Consider the following 18,015-nt stretch of genomic DNA (forward strand, 5'->3'; position numbering starts at 1 on the left):
ACAGACGCTTCAGGTTACAGACCCTTCAGGTTTCAGACTCCGCTAACCCAGAAATAGTACCTCGGGTTAAGAACATTGCTTCAGGATGAGAACAAAAATTGTGTGGTGGCGGCGCAGCGGCAGCAGGAGGCCCCATTAGCTAAACTGGTACCTCAGGTTAAGAACAGTTTCAGGTTAAGATCGGACCTCCAGAATGAATTAAGTTCTTAACCCGAGGTACCACTGTATTTATTCAATATATGCTGCTTTTCGACCTACAGGTTCCCAAAGCAGCTAAAGCCCAATAAAATTATTATTTTAAAAATCAAACAACTTAAATACATATGACGTCCCAGCAGGTTGCACCATTTTCTGGAGGTCAAATCAGGCATTTGATTAACAGTCGCCACAACATTTTGGGCAGTATCTGACATTATTCATATATAGAGTAGATCTACTGAAATCAATACTGGATGTCACTCATTGCAGAACTATGGATTCCAGAAGCATTTGTTCTTCACCTTGCCGCAGTTCCGTCTTGCAAACATGGATAAATACAGGTCTGCTTAGCATACCATCAGTGGTAAATTGTTTGAAGATTTTGTTTTTTGGAATTTTAATACAGACATCATCTGCACTATTCATTTACACACTATACACAGTACTATACACACTATACAAGCAGTACTATACAAGCAGTATTATACCACTTTATACGGTCATGGGTGTGTGTCCCCAATCCTGTAGTTTTTTAAGAGTGCAGAAAGTTGCTATGGTCTCCCTCGTCACTTCAGAGCCTCAATTCCCAGAGTTCCCTGGGCCGAAGGATTGACTGTTAGGAAACAGTGTTGGTAATTAATGTTGAGTGACTATTAGTGGCTGTCTTTCCTTTTCAATGTTGCATCACGCAAAAAAAAAGAATTTCAACTAAGCGGGGAAAGATGCTGACTTCATTACATTTGGGCGTTTTCCCAGAATGCCAACTGTCCCCAAGAAGCACAAATTTAATGGTTCACGCAAATTTGCATTCCTTCTTGCACATTTCCAGGTTTAACTCAGTCCTATACTCCTAGGCAAGTGCGAATAAGACGGCAACCTTAATTTAACTTTTCCCAGCCCCGAAACTACAGAGTATGTATCCTTATAAAACGAACAATAACAAGACACGAAGCAGCATTGGAAGCACGTTCCCCACCCCCTCAAAGAATTCTGGGAGCTGAAGTTCACCCTGCATAGAATTACAATTCGCAGCACCACTTAACAAACTACTGTACCCAGAAATCTTTGAGAAGGGGGGCAGGAAAATGTGCTTTGGATGCGTTTTAAAGACACAGTGTGTAGGTAAACACACCAGCCAACTGCAACCCTATCTACTTTTTTTATTGCAGAACTACTGAAGATCCAGTCCATAGATGGACATCCATAGATGTCCCTTAATAATACTGAATATCCTACGTAACTATGAATGGATTTGTCGCTTCACAGCTCGAGAGTCACATGACTCCTCCTGAGGGCGGAGCGTCCTCTCTCCTTCCCTCCAACGCTCCCCCCGCCCGCCCGCCCGCCGCGTTTTGCGGCCAATCAGGCGCGACGTCTCCGCCGTCGTGCTTCTGCGTGTGCGACAGTGGGAGGGCCGCTGAACGGAATACGGCAGATAGGGGAGGGGTCTCTCTCTGTCTGCCCCGCCCTCCTCTCCCTTAGCAAATATGGTAGTGGCGGCGGTTGGGCGCGTGCTGCTCGGGAGCCGTGCGTGGAGCGGGGCGGTGAGGACGGGGAAGCTGTTGGCGGGGCCGAAGGTAAGAGAGAAGGGAGGGAGGAAGAGAGAGAGAGCGCGGGGGGGGGGGGGGAGAGGGGAGTAGCCGCTCACGTAAAGAGTTGCCGGTTTCTGAGCGCTCGGCGGCGCATGCGCTGTGTTTTCTCTCCCATCCCACCTCCCATGTGAGGTAATTTCAGTCCCCAAATTCTTTCCTTCCTCAAGGTTCAGAAAACGTTGCTCCGTAGCCCGAAGTTGACTCGAGGCAATTCGCTTCTCTGCCTTCCCACCTCGCATGCCTTTCAATAGGTTTATGTGGCAGGGCTGTGAAATGCCTGCGGTCGTACTTTGGCATTAAAGTCACGGCGCTCTCTACACAGACACACACATAGATACATACACTATATGTGTGTGTGTATATATAATATGTATATAGCTATACACACACACTGTGTATGTGTACATACACAGACACACACACACATATAAACAGTCATACCTCGTGTTTTGTTAGGTTCATGTTGCGTCTTTTCGGCTTGCGAACGCAGCAAGTGTTTGTCGGATTTCGTCGCATGCGCAGAAGCATTCTGCGCGCTTTGCACATGCGCAGAAGCACTCCATCGCGCTCCGCGCTTACGCAGAAGCGCCGCTCTAGTTGCGGACTTTTCGGGGTGCGAATGGCACCCCGGAACGGATCATGTCCACAACCAGAGGTACCACTGTACACCCAGTCAGATGGGCGGGGTACAAATAAATTATTCTTCACACACACATGGCCCCTGTGCTGTTAGGATAGGAGTTGGGTCTGCAGTCACATCTGGAAGACCATACGCCTCCCACGCCCATCGTATTTTTATTTACAGATGTTGTGTTCTGCTCCTCATCACAAGGGATCCCTGTATTATTATTTTTTGTGCTGTGGAGCAACTTCTTCATTTTATTTTATTTATACTTTTCAGATATATACATTTCACTGTTTTTACAATAAGGATTATCGCATGTGATTCCTGTAATTGTGCATTGCAACAATGTAAAATAATGAAATGCAATTAAACCATATAGCTCACACTAATGAGAGAAGCCCAACACTACCCAGAGGGTCACAGGCAGAAATGACACGGGTGAAGTTCATTCTCTTTTTGACAATGTATTTAATAAATAATAATAATCCAACGACTGCCTTGGACTCTAATGGAAGAAATTGGAATTGTAGCCTGAAGTAATAAATTGCTTTATCTGTGACACTTGGATTCAGGAAAACTATTCTCAGTCCTAAATCAGGAGGGTCAGTGTGGTATAATGGGTAGAGTGTTGGATTCTGACCAGAGAGACCCAGGTTCAAATCCCTTCCTAGCGATGAGCTCACTGTTTCACTGTCCTAATCTGCAAACCAAATGTTTTTAAGGTATAAGGGCAAAAGTGTGTGCATGTTTAGCTCTGATTTCATTGGAAGAAGAATAAGGGGGGGGGAACCATCATGAATCATAATGAATAATAAATGTGGTGGTTCTACTTGTGAATATGTCTCATCTGTTTGAGTATACTTTGCTTCCAACTACAGATAAATTCCCAGCTGGGCTGTCCCATCAGCCAGTTTCAGTTTTGCATAGTTCAACTGCCACCACACCATTCCCTGGCAGGGTCAGGCACCCCCAAGATCTCAAAAAAACTTAACTAATTAATGCATTATACCACCCTCTACCCGCAGGTCTCAGGGCGGTTCACAGAATAAAATCAAAATACAGTGGTACCTCAGGTTACATACACTTCAGGTTACAGACTCCGCTAACCCAGAAATAGTGCTTCAGGAAATCATGGGGCGGCAGCAGGAGGCCCCATTAGCTAAAGTGGTGCTTCAGGTTAAGAACAGTTTCAGATTAAGTAGGGACCTCCAGAATGAATTAAGTACTTAACCCGAGGTTCCACTGTATAAAACCACCAAATACATGTTGTTGTTGTTGTTGTTGTTGTTGTTTAGTCATGTCCGACTCTTCGTGACCCCATGGACCAGAGCACGCCAGGCGCTTCTGTCTTCCACTGCCGCCGTTTGGTCAAACACATGGTGGTAGCTTCGAGAACATAACCAAATAAAAACAACAACCCAATAACCCTTCCCTCCCAACCCCCCCAACCCCATTTTAGAAGGGCATAGGATCCTTAAATCAACAAGCTGATTTGAGAAGAAAGTAGGGAAGAGTTGTAGGAGAGGAATCCCCAATAAGGTTCACACAAGAGCTGTAACTAAACAACCAAAAGGGTTTCCGGTAGTTATACACAAAGTGTAAAGGTAAGGATAGAAAGTATAACCATACAGAGTAGTCTCTTGAAAAAAGACTGAGTGCTGCCCTTCCAGTATAATAGGGCTTGTGCTGGATCTGCCGGCCCTTTGAAAGCCACCTCCACCACCTATCCTTCCAAATTTCCAAAACAAGCTAACTGCAGTTGAGAGCTCTGTTCTTCTCCTGCTTCCATTCTCTGTTGTAGAGGGAACTTCCTTCGTGACAGGCAGCTCCTAAGACAGAGGAAGCATTTAATTGGAGCTATTGAGGCATATTTTTCTTTGGTTGGGGCTATCCTAAACACAGGCTTCTGTCTCTTGTAACTGAAAAATCGAGGGGGGGGGCTTTTCAGGTTGCAGAAGGTGCAAGTGGAGGTCATGCCATTGCTCACCTGCACACCTGCTCCACTAGGCAGAGGACAAGCCAGAATCATACCGCAAAGTACCAAGACCAAGTTTAGAAGCCAACTTTCCTTTGCTGCAATATATGGCATCTATACAGCACAGAAGAAACCTGGTTATCATTATGCAAAAAGGACTTGGGATAATCCAAGGTGTGAGCCAGGAGGGCCTGTACTTGTATAGGCCACAATTGAACAACATGTATCATTATTTACTAAAATCACGTTGCACAAAATACAGTAGGGAGATAGAACTCGTAGAACAACAGCCGTCAAAAACTGTATCTACTGTGTTAAAGATATGGGAATGTAATGAAGCCCACTATTTCACCTGATTTTAAATCAGACTTTGACATTTGGTGCTGGAAAAACAACCTAATTAGATAGAAAGATTAATAAAAACCAGAAATATGATCAATTACTCAACAATTAGAAACTATTTGCATCCTGAGAATTTATTATGGTTTAAATACTTCATATACACTGTGTTGTTACATGACGTTTAAGAGATTCTTAAGAGATTTAAAAGAATTTTATATTTAATAGGTTCTTAAGAGATTTAACAGTTTGAGGATACTGTCCTAAAAAAGATAAAAATTGTTTTGAATTTATTTTGTGAAACAGAGGTATGATTGTGAATGAGAATCCTCATTACATGATTAAATGGGTGCGGGATACTGGAAATAGGATCCCCATGGAAATCAGGAAATTGCTAGAGCTCATTCTTTTTGTTAAATCAAACTATAAGAGAAAACTGCTTGAAAGTAATGTCAAGGTGGTATTTAACTTCAGTTGTACTAAGTGTGATGAATAAGGATAAGGAAGTTACTTACAATAACAATAACAGTTAGATGTTAATTTTGTAAATTTCTATGTTATGAGTTCTTCTGCTATTGTTACTAAATTACACTTTAATCCGAAGAGAATATTTAGACTACAACTAATCTAGAGATGATCATTGCAGCGAGGATGTTGTTTTCCCAGAAACTGAAAACTCACCTATTGCCTCCTCATATTAGTGACAGGATAAATAAGCTTTGGAAATTGGCTGTGATGTCAAAATTAAAATATTACTTAATATTGAAATAAACAGGATATGGACAAAACAATTTTCTTTAAGTTTGGTCCCCGTTCTTACTGTATTGTCAAAGAAATTCTTGTCCCCCAACATTTCAGTATAGTTTTATATGTTTTAAGTTACGTATTAATGATAATTTAATTGTTCTGCTTAAAAATTATTTAAGAAGCTATATTATTTGAAATGCATGTTCAGAAGGATTGATAATATTATTAATAGCATTATTGTTATCAGTGTATTTTTCTTGTTGCGTTCTATGGCGCAAAAATGAAATGTTACTGTTCAGCCATTGCACAGCAAATTCCCCCACCCTTACAAGTGGGTGCTGAGGTGCTAGTGGAGAGCAGCCATGGGCAATATGAGTATAATTGATGAAATGTAACAGTTTGCAAGGATGGGCTCTCCCAATTTGCTACATGAAATGTTGCAGCCGTGTTCTGGTTTGAATTTAAACATTTAAGAACTCCTTAAGCTGGCAAATGGAATGTAACTCAGTACGTATTTCCCCTTGCTTGCTTTATTTAATTAATTTCTGTCCCAGAGCAGGGTCACCTAATGAAATAGAAACTTGTTGCATGCTGCTATCGTATCACGTGACCAACACTAAAATTCTCAGCATTGTAGTACCTAACTGTTCCTGCAAACACCACAATCAATACTGTCTGCACCTCCTCACAAGCCCTCCCTACCAAAAGAAAACCACATAAAATTGGTGTCTGTCACATTTGAGGTGGGTGAGAGGGAATTCCAAAACTCAAGTGCCACCACAGAAAGGCCCCCGCTTGTTTTTTGTTTTTTTGTTTTTTGTAATATGTATAGGCTTATATTGGTAGGATCTGTCTTATACTGAATCAGTCCATTGGTCCATCTAACTCAGTATTTAATAAAAATAAAAATAATAAAATTTTATTTATATCCCACCCTCCCCAGCCAAAGCTGGGCTCAGAGTGGCTAACAACAATAAAAGTAACACAGCATTCTAAAATCAATTCATTTTAAAATCAGTTCAAAATCAAATTAATGACAACCACTGGGCTAGAGTTCTGTGAGGATTACCAAAGGAGGTCAGACTGTGCCTTGGCCAAAGGCCTGGTGGAACAGCTCTGTCTTGCAGGCCCTGCGGAAAGATGTTTGTCTGCGCTTTCTAGCAGTGGGTCTCCAGGTATCTTCACCAGCCTTACCTGGAGATGCCAGGGACTGATGCATGCAAAGCAGATGCTCTCCCACTCAGCTCTGACTCTTCCCCACTTAAATTTTGATTAATACAACTTATGCCTTATATTAATGAATGGATGCTTACAAGTCTAGGGGCCATAATAACGTTCAAGACAATGCAATATACAAAACTGTACTACCAGGATGAACAGACGGGACACTGGTCTTCAGTTGGTGGACTAGGAGTTACTACCGGGTTGTGACTTGACCTAAAGTAGGTTGCAACAGCAATACTACCATCATACCAGTATAGGATATATTCTAGGATTGCCATATGTCCGGATTTTCCTGGACATTACCGGGATTTCAAAGTCGGGGGGGGGGTGTGATTTCCAAAAGGCAGCGCTTTGTCCTGGATCTTAGGAGTCAATTGAAAAATCTTGTTTTTTGGCTCAAAAAAACTCAACAACTTTGGGGTTTGTCTAAAAAAAGCGCAGCTACGCTGCTGATTTTCAACATAATTGTAGTAAATTAGGGATCAAAAGAATGCTTGCAGTGTCTTGCAGCTTTAATACAGAATTACCTGCAAATAATTAAGTAAACATCTCTTACTGTAAAATCCTATACTTGTCTGCTCAGAAATAAGCCTCTTTGAGTTTGCTTCTGTTTGACTAAAAAATAATGTGTGTAGGTGGTTCCCTGTGTGGACAATTCACCTACAGGGGTCGGGTCTAAAAGCAAGTGTGACAGAGACAGAGAGAGCACTCTCTCTTGCCTAGTCACCAGCTTCTAACAGTTTCACTCTAGCTGGTGGAACCTGGAGGGGGGAGCCACAGTTTATGCAAAATCTGCCTTGTGAAGGCAGATTGATCATCCTGCTAATGCTCTGCTTATATATTTCTAAGTAATGCAAATATTACAAATACACCATAAACCTCCAGTGCCCTTCTCATCCAAATCCCTGATGTTCTGCCTCTTGAACACCTCATATCTTGGAACTAGGGAGCACGTGACAATACTTAAAAGTAGCTGGGCAGGCTAATGTATTTATCTGTCATGGATGAAAAATACTATCCAGGTTAAAAGAGAAAAGCCAAGAAATCACTTTTCCCAGTACCATTTTCTATTCCTGGAAAGTGGGAAGAGCCACTGAGCTCTGCCTCCCTAGGACTCATCATTGTCCTTGTTTCTGCAGTGGTTTTCAGGCCTTGAAAGCTCATATTTAACTACATAAAAGATGGTTGGGATATCGCCAAAGAAATGCCCTTGTGTTGCATCAGGACAAGATGCCATTGGTTCTATAACTGGGGCTTGCTTTTTATGACAGAGTGCTACTGGTAAGGGGTAATACAAGGAATTATAGGAAGGACCCTTTATTTCTTTTGGCATGAGACCTTCGTTTGTTGCTGTTGAAAGTTGGTTAGAGCGTGTTGCTGATAACACCAAGGTTGCAGGTTCAGTGCCCGTATGGGACAGCTGCATATTCCTGTGTTGTGGGGCATTGGACTAGATGATCCTTAGGGTCACTCCCAACTCTTAAAATTTTATGATTCTATGAAAGGCTATGGAAAATATTTCATATCTGAATTCAGCACTTCAGATATTGGACAGCAAAAAAGGCATCTCTTTCTTTGTCAGAAACTTTAGCTTGTGACTTGTTGGGAATAGGCCCTCTTTTGAAATCTTTGGGACTTTCTTTTGGGTAGATCTGTATAGCTAGACATGCAAGGCACAGAACTCAAACTGAAGTAAGAATATGTGTCACATTGTAGCCTGAAAGATTTGACCACTAGATGGCTAACTCCTTAAATTGCTCTCTAGCAAAACTGTTGAGTAGATCTACAAGATTTCACCTTCCAACTTCTTTTCCACCCTCCCATTTCTTTTTCTTGTTTCTTTCCAGGGAGACAACTCCAGTAATCTGTTTATGGAATAATTAGACTGCTGAGAAGCTTTGTTAATATGAACACAGGACAAATAAAGTAGTGCATAAGGATGGCTCTTTGCCAAGCTTGAGCCATTACTGCTTTGCCAGTGATTCTTCTGTTCCTTTGGCAGAGTGCTTGATTGAAATTACAGTTGTCTTACCCACTGATTATCTTGGTAAAAGAAAAACAAATCTGTCTAGCCATATCTTACAGGATTCCATAAAAGCCAGAAGATAACTGTCTTTTGGACCATTGTTTTGAGCAGAAATTGTATTCGCTAGTAGGCATTGATGGCAATCGCACTAGGGTTTTAAGAGGGAGGAAGTAAATTGCTCAGCCAAAACTGTCAGCCAGGCTTTTTAAATGGGCTGTCTTAGTCAATATGGTAGGCAAATATGCTAAAAAGCTTTGAGTCCTCATAATCTGAAGTTTTAAGAATTGGTCAACATTTACCAAGAACGGTGTAGAATTTCTTTAAAAATAAGTGTTTGCACGCATGCTTTCAATACAGTATATGGTACTAAGACTGTAGTCTTGTAAATTAGTTACACTGAGTTCAGTGAGACTTATTCCAAGTAAAGGTGCTTATGAAATGCAACCTTAATATATTCTCAGTGCACTCAAGAAATATATATTTCTATCATTTTTATTTTTTTTACATCTGTTAGCTAACACATGAAAGAGGATGTGAGCCAGATTGGATTTGAGTGTGTGAAATTTGGCCTCTTGGATGTCCTGAGTTTCATTCGCTTCTGAAAGATCAGGTGCATGAAAATATTGAAAATTAAGTAACCTGTTTTACTGAAGGTTTAGGCACATAGAATTCTAGAGGAGTAGACTCTCTTTACAGCTCCTTTTCTCGTCCTTCTTCCCATTCCACCCCTGTTTTCTTTGCCAACACTTACCATAAGTGACCTAGACCTATCTTCCACCTTCTTCGTCTGTGTGCTTGCCAAAATATCATAGGAACACTTTACCCGATTATTAGTTATATTAGATGGGGATATGTAAATAAAATACGTCTTGTATGTTTAAAGGCAGGCATTTTGAAAAACAAACTATTACAGTGGTACTTCGGCTTAGTACTTAATTCGTTCTGGAGGTCCGTTCTTAACCCGAAACTGTTCTTAACCTGAAGCACCACTTTAGCTAATGGGGCCTCCTGCTGCCTCTGCGCTGCTGCTGCACGATTTCTGTTCTCATCCTGAAGCAAAGTTCTTAACCCGAGGTACTATTTCTGGGTTAGCAGAGTCTGTAACCTGAAGCGTCTGTAATCCAAGGTACCACCATACTTGCTTCATCGTGACATCTGTCTCAAAAAACCAAGTTTCTTGGAAAACAATAGTCCCTAATGAGAATTTATTTACAGAGCAGATGCCAGATATTTACAGAGCAATAATTAATCTTGCCACATTACTTCTTTTCTAGAATAGTGCTCTTCTTCTTCTTCTTCTTCTTCTTCTTCTTCTTCTTCTTCTTCTAGAATAGGGATGTGGCCCTGCAGATGCTACTGGGCTATAAGTCCCATCATCTCTCCTGCTGGCTGATGCTGGTGAGAATTGGAATCCAACATCTGGAGGATCACAAGTTTCCTACCACTACTTTAGAGCTTTATGTTTGAAAGGAACAAAGAAATTTCACCCATATAAATCACAAGCGCCAGATCCCTGGAAGTGTTCCAGTAGTATTTAACTGGAAAATTAAGTGGATTGTCTTATGTTAACATATATTAAATTTTAAAATGTATTGGAGTTTAAGATGCATTTTAGCACCACAGCAATAGCCCTGTGAGATGGGTTATGCAGTTGGGACAGTATAATTTACCCAAGAATTCAAGTGAGCTCACATCTATATATGTGTTTTTCTACAGTTATATCCTGCCTATCTATCTTCTGTCAGTGAAATAAAGGCAGCATAAAAAGAGTTCCCTGGTAGTGTCTCAACCAGGCACTGAGGAGTCCAGACTGTCTTAGCTTCAGCACGGTTGCCATATTCTGTGCCTTGATCCATGCTGTCCATTTTATTTTGAGGTTTGTGATCTGTGTTTCCCTTCCCTAGACATTAAGACTGATCTGCACTACCACAACAGCGCAGAGGAAAAATGTTGCCGCTTCAGGACCTGAAAGGTACACAGAAGCTTTTATCAAAAAAGAGACTGAAGATTTCAACATAGGAAAGAGACATTTAGCCAACATGATGGGAGAAGATCCAGAAACTTTTACCCAAGAGGATATTGATGTAAGTATGGTTGCTCAGTTGGAGAAGTAATTTACTGCAGGGTTTCAGAATTGAAAGCTCTTTGCTTCAGCATGAGCCCCTCAGCTCTCCGTGAATTTTAATCGAACTGTCAGCGTACAAGCGAATGCTGCTATACATAGAAAACATTGCAACTGTGGCTCTGAATAGAGATTCTACCCCTACTACTGTGCGAGGTCAGACATCACACTGCAGAACTCTATACTATACCTTGCTAAAGCACAGCAGGTTCTTTTTAAAACTACTAATGGATAATCCCCTTGATCTGAGGTCGTAAGAACCACTATCAAGGTTTATATAGCATTTGGAAGCATTTACCCGTAATTTGACCTGCTGGGTAGACTTATGCTGGGGTTTCATGTATGATACTATAACAGCTAGCATTGGCAAGTGACCTTTTTCAACACTTAGGGCCAACACTTGGGTTGCAACTCTGCATGCTTATTTTGGAGCAAGACCTACAGGAAGTTATTCAGAGTAAACATGCCTGTTCCGCTTTTGATTTGTGACTTCAAGTACATATTTGACATTGAGCTTTAATTCTTTCTGGTTGCCCCTGTGTTAGGTGCTTTGCTGATCAAATAAAATTTAAAAAAATCATTGGAACTTATATCTCCTTCTTCCCTCCAATCTAATCTCTCCCACCCTACCACATTCTACCCTGTGTTATTTTTTTGATGGTATGGCACAAAATGTCAGTAGTTGTGAGCCGCTGCAGTTTAATGTAATTTCCACATAAAGAAGCAGAATGTGTCTGAATACTGGGTGCTGTGACAAGCAAGATGGAAGCACACTAACTTACGTACAAATGTTGAAAAGCAAGCTGTGTAGATGGCCATGGTTGAAAACAAAATATTGCACAACTGTTCTGATCTAGCAGGGCAATTTTAATTCTCCTTGTTGTTTCAGTTTTTTAAAATAGTCTTATCTTCCCCCTTGGTCCTATCCTTTTTCCTGATTCTTTCTAGAATAGCACATGCACCTTGCTGGTTGGTTCTACAGTGTACAGCCAAAAGCTCTTGTGCTATTGGGACAAAGGGAGAGATTTATAATATGCCACCCCCCAGTACAAATTTATTTATTAGACTGGTTCAAGTTTTGACCTCCACATTGCATGCCTCAGCATGAAGCCATGTTTATATGGAGTTGCATTGATCTCTGAGCAGCTTTGATGTAAAGGCACAAACTAGAGAGTCTGTGTCAGCATTAAAAGCCTTATGATAAGCAAGTCAGTTCTTTAAGCTTGAATTACTTGCATTTCCTCATGTTTATTAACTTCGTTAAGGCTAACAGACCAATTCAATGCTTGTTGACCTCCCCTGAGATTGAAGGGAGATTGTTAAGATTTGGGGCACAAGCTCATGGCACAGATTTGACTCTGGTCAGTTTAAAATGGTGGGTGATTCTGTAAGCCCAAAAAATCTGGGACTCAAGACTCCTGTGCTACTCCTAACAATGCCGCTGGTTCAAAACACATACCAGGGCGCTTTTCTCTCTGATCCTAGGTAGCATGTGCCACAGCAGCCAGGAGGTGTTAGTGATGTAGCCCAAACAAGTCAGTGATGACTCCAACATTCTTTCTGCGGAAAGGAAGACTGGCCTGGAAATGAGGGTATAACAACTAATACGTATGATGGAGAAGTTTTGATTTATACTAGCCAGGGGCAGTTACTCCAATTCATCCTGCAGTGGGAAATTTCAGCAGCCCAGACAAAGTGATTGCCAGCATCCCTATCTGAATGCTGGGACTGGTAAAAATCAAAACGGAAAGTGTTACTTTCCCTTGTGTATTTGCAAAAACAGGGGACGAAGCAATGGGCAAGAATGGGGCAGTTGAACTCATTCCTTGCCTGCTTTCTTCCCTCAGTCCCCTAACTTGGTTGCCTGCCTGCCTCTCCCTCCCACCTTTGTAAGGGATAAGTTCTGATCTTGAAATCCGGCCAAGGAAAAAGGATTTGGGGAAGAGATCATTCATTCATTCATTTTGCAGGGAGGAGGCATGGGTAGAGTGTGACACTCTTTGCTCTTTTCTCTGCAAAAAATGATCTCCCCACCACACTGCTGCTTTTATATGTATTTACTAGTGCCTTGTGTTTTAGAACACAGCTTGCCTCCAAACAGTCTAGTTAGATAGACTCTTAAACTCACACATGCCAGTTCTTCCCCAGCAGTTCCTTCCAATAATATTAGATGCTTTGGGGGGGGGGGAGTCACCTGAAACTATATTGAGCCCTAATATGACGTAATCTTAAGATCCTGTACCAAACCCCAACCTTGTGGCCAAGAAACACAGGAGGTTTTAGATACAACTTTGTGAATTAGGAGTTAGGCCCAAGTCTAGTTTATTGCAAACTCCCTCCTCAAGAAAACTTTTCCTTGAGAAAAATGAGGTATATCCTGAAAAATCTCATTTTCTCCTTCTTGCAGATGTCAGGTATAAGACCAGTTCAACACGTTATCTTTTTTTAAAAAAGAGAAGACAACAAAGAACAACATTTTACTTAGCAAAGCATAGTACTTGTAATGCTTGTTCAAATAACATCAGGTGTTGTAAATACTTAGGCTGTATAACAGTGTCTGCTATGCATAATTAAATTTCTGTTATAAAAATATAAAAGCCGCTTAGCACTGGCAGCAGAATTATCAGGCTTTACACTTGGAATGGTAATAATTCCTTCTGATGAGTGCTTATGCATCTCCTGTCGTCTACTGTTAATCAGTGTGTGTTGTGCATTTCCAAAGTAGACATCCTAGGGTTCTTTTTCTTACTGGCATTTTGGATGTGTGTGTTTTGAAACAAGTCATACAGAGAAATATGTTAACGGGGTTGTCATTGCGTTCACGAGATTTTTTTTGCGCAGAGTAGTGCTTTCCTGGTGGTTTTATTTTTTAGAAATAAAAAGTTAAGCTATAAATTACAACTGTGTGTCTTGGGGAGAGGCGGGGGGACTCCAGTAAATTGATATATAACTCTGCAGAAGTCTACCAATTGCTTTTTAATTGGTATTATAGACCGTGCTCTGAAATCCGGATGTTTTATTCTCCTATGTGTGAATATGCAGTATGAAGTTTCTCTAATTGATTCGCTTTGCCCATTCCATTTGATGTATCATTTTTCACAATATTTCATAATTTGTGCTCATTTCTAATGAACAGAGTCGTTAGGACAGGCATGTCTAAGTACAACTGACAGCTAACATTAGGTGCCAGATGCAGTTTATAAAGCTATGTAGAACTGTAGAGAACAGTTTAAATAAATTAGCACCTGTACATTAGTCTCACTTGCTGGTAATTTATAAGCGAATCAGTAGAGATGACATTTAGGTAAGTCATTGATCAAGTTAACAGCTGCATACCCGCTGCCCAGCTGGGATACCTAATTAATAGAGATTGCAGTCCTGACCTAGTGCTTTTCCCTGGGTTGAGAATGTAATCCTTTTATTTTGTGATTTCATTTTTAATGTATGGTGCAAACACACCTTAGCGTTGAACAGTTGGACGATATTAACATATAACCATTCAAAAAAAGGTAGCCCAACCAGTACCCAAGCCAACTTGGAATGATATTTTATAATCCATTAAATGCAGTCACATCATCCTGTTATTTATTTTGGACCTCTGTTGAAGACCGCTTCCTTGTTCAAAGCTTGATAAAGAAAGGTGAGAGTTGTTGGTATATGTGAGCGCTAAATAAGTTTGTGGGTAGGGTAAGCCAAACGTCTGGATTGTACTGATTTGCAGACTGCCTGTAGCATTTCATGGAATCATAGAATTGTGGAGTTGGAAGGGACCACGAGGTTCATCTAGTCCAATCCCCTTTTTGCCCATTGTGGGGCTAGAACCCACAACCTAATGCACAGTGACCTAATGTCTAATACATAAAGGTAAAACAAATGTTTTAAGAAACTAACTTCATTGACAAATGCCTTTTTCCAAGAGGCAGAGCAGCATAGTTCTCTCTGACGAATAATTTTATTGCGTAAAGCTTATTTATTAAAAGGAATAAAAGGTGTAGGGAAAGCTTCCTTTGCTCCAAAAGAACATGTCTCTTCCCCCCCCCCTTTTTTTTCCTTTTTTGCTGCAAATCTACCAAGGGGGAGGTTTATGATACCTTGATTTTTATTACAAAATATAAAGTAGCTGTAGGTTGCTTTTGAAGGGAGTTGGAAGAAAGTTGGAGGAGATGTTTATAACACCTGCCGGCTAAAACTTACATTTTAGAAGAGAATAAAACATCAGTTGAGAGACTCCTATAAGAAAGCATGAAAATACTTTAAATTTTTATATATTGCCTATACATTTGGCTGGTAACATAATATCATTTTTTATACCCAGTTCTAAATAAAAAAAACTGGGGTTCATGCAGTTATGTGATGATATCACCTGGAAACAGAACATCAGACCTAGTTTGTATTTGAAAATGAATTATGTGTCTTCCTCTTGATAACATTTTCTTGAAGCCAGAGTATCTATTTTCTTTCCATGTGAGGCTATAGTAATTCCTGCTTCCTTCAGGGTCCATCAGAACATGTGATTGCAGCTCACTTAAAAAAGGGTGCCAAAGTCTACATTAATTTTATCCTTAACGTTTATCCAGAGTAACGTTTTTGTGTAATTTGGGTCCTGAATGTATGGGAGTATATAACACCCGCAGCAGTTTTAGCCTATCTATTCATCTTTCTTTTCTGCTCATATATGATTTGGCATGTATAGGTCCATTTCTCGAGATCCGTTTCAGCTGAATGTTCAGCATAGCATAAGCTGCTGTCTCCCCACCCCAATATCAAATTGGAATATAAATAATAATTATAAAGGAACACATTTTTATGAAACAAATCAAACACAAATTAGACGAGTACATATTACTAACTTTACAATAAAATAATATTGGGTCATTTAGAATTCTATAGCCCACCTTCAGACTTAAGATAAGCTCTGCTTCTGCTTGCACATTTATCCAAAGAAGAGACAGACAAGTAAAAAACAATCAGATTAATCAAAACTGAAAAACTGTGTTGCCATAGTTGCATACGAATCAAACTATTTTTTTTTTTTAATTGTGACTAGTATTGAATACATATGCGTTAAACATTTGGTAATTAATATTTTCAAGACACCTGTAATTTGGACTGGGTGGTTTCTTTCAGCTTCTTTAGTTGCTTGAACAGAATTATTTGAGTGGTAGTCAACTAAGCCGTACTCAGTGTAGGCTGTTTCAATTCGTGTAAGCTGCCTTGAGTTCCAATGTGAGGAAAGGGGGGGATATAAATAAATAAAGTAATAAAATAAGAGAAATTACTGAACATGACTAAGTTAGGTCCATTAACAATAATAATAATTTTATTATTTATACTCCACCCATCTGGCTGGGTTGCCCCGGCCACATTAATGGCAGTGGGATTACTTTAAGTAAAACTGAGTTGAATGCCACACCTTTTCTTTAAAGTCTCAATTAAAAAATGAATTAGAACTTTTTGGTAGAGAAGAAATGAGAGGTGAGCCATCAGGAGTTTGTTTCTTTTTCATAGAAGGAAGAGACTTAAAAGTGTTATTTGTAGAGTGATTGTATGCATTAGTCACCAGCACTGCTCTAGTAGTTGCAGGTCACTTTTTGGAAAACGTAACTGCTTGCTACTGAAGTGCCGGCCTCTAATCTTGGCACAGGCACAGCATGTTTTGTCTCTTTTAGGACCCTAAGACACCTGGAGAAATACAGGGGCCTCCAAAGATTTTCATCATATTAATACTGAACCACATTTTGTAAAACAAAGCACCTTCTTACTTGCGCTTGCGTGCCACAGTTTCTCTCTTATTTCATTCAGCATCAGGATCTTGCATTGTACCAAAGATCACATCTGAGGCTTTCTGCTGTGATTTTAACCATTTTAAAGTTTTCTTTAAAAAACAAAAAAGTGTTGTGGTCTGGGCACCAATTGCAGTAGCCTTGCTGAAGCTAAGCATCACCAGTGACGGGACTGCTAAAGAGCCCTATGTACATACCACATATCGTGTCATTGATGACACGATATGAATGAAAACATTAGAATTTTCATTGGAAGCCACATAATAAGGTGAAAAGAGGCGTGGATCTGTAGAACAGTAACGGGGTTGTGACTTAAGATTTCAGCATCCTAATAGCACTAATTGAAGGAGTCCTGATGTTGGCACATGCTAGAGCTAGTTTTCTTATGCTAGCATTGCACAGTAAGTTACCTTTAGGTCGTTGTCCTTTAGAGTACCATATGTTTGCATGATAGATATGAGCAGCACTAGTAGCTGGATCTTCCTGTACCTGCAGTCTAGATGAACATGTCCTTCTTGCTATCTCGGATCACCCCAAAAGTATGATTTTAAGATTGCAGGTTAGCTCAGGTTGAGCACGATAATTTTATTCTCAGGGTTGTGAGTTTGAGCCCCATGTTGGGCAAAAGATTCCTGCCGTGCAGGGGCTTGGACTAGATGATCCTCCTGGTCCCTTCCAACTCTATCATTCTATGATAAACCAGCAGAAAGTTTTGCTGTTGGTGAATCTTTTTGATAGAAAATTTATTGGAAATTCCTTCCTTGGGATTTCATGCGCATGTGAATCCATTTTAGCCTTTTGGTTTCAGTTCAGATTTTCAATGAGGGGCCAAGTGGATCTCTGACCGTTCAGTGATGTGGGAATGCCACCAAGAAAGAAGCAGATCCTTGAAAAGTCTTGGGCAGAGCACTCATAGTTTGTGCTCATCATTGCCTTTGCCTCGTTTTCTACCTCTTTAGCATGTACACAGGCAATACTCTGTTCTACTTTAATTACAGATATGTAACAGTCAGTGTTTATGCTCTTGTAGCTGAAATTATTGTTTGAATCATCAAGCAGAAGTTGGCACTGAAGAGACTACTTAATAAGTATACATAGTCAGTTCCAGTATTCCATAATATATTCTTTTGATATGTTATTTTATATGGTGTTTAATATCCGTTGGCTTGCAGTGGGTTTTTCTATTGTCATTATAATTAATCCCCATTTGTTCAAAAATGAATGTTCACCTACTCTGTATATGTACAATATCCCCATTGACTAACAAATGGGAATTCATCAAGTCACTAAGAGAATCAAAATACCATTCCAGAAAATCAAGTTAATCCTTTCTGTTTGCTGCTGAATTCTCAGAATTTCTGTTTGGAATGCCAATAGGGTATTA

The 18,015-nt window shown here is 40.2% G+C and overlaps 1 protein-coding gene across 1 annotated transcript in view; it reads left to right on the plus strand.

Moving 5' to 3' along the window:
* The first annotated feature begins 1,614 nt into the window (after nucleotides 1-1,614).
* The window catches only part of MRPS9 (mitochondrial ribosomal protein S9), a 38,368-nt gene continuing 21,967 nt past the window's right edge, over nucleotides 1,615-18,015 (plus strand). The window contains exons 1-2 of the mRNA XM_081003207.1: nucleotides 1,615-1,775; nucleotides 10,631-10,810. Of these exons, the coding sequence (XP_080859333.1) occupies nucleotides 1,686-1,775; nucleotides 10,631-10,810 (270 nt within the window). The 5' untranslated portion in view covers nucleotides 1,615-1,685. The remainder of the gene's footprint in view (nucleotides 1,776-10,630; nucleotides 10,811-18,015) is intronic.

The sequence above is a fragment of the Podarcis pityusensis genome (genome assembly GCF_964106645.2).
Source record: "Podarcis pityusensis genome assembly, chromosome: 4".
NCBI lineage: Eukaryota > Metazoa > Chordata > Lepidosauria > Squamata > Lacertidae > Podarcis > Podarcis pityusensis.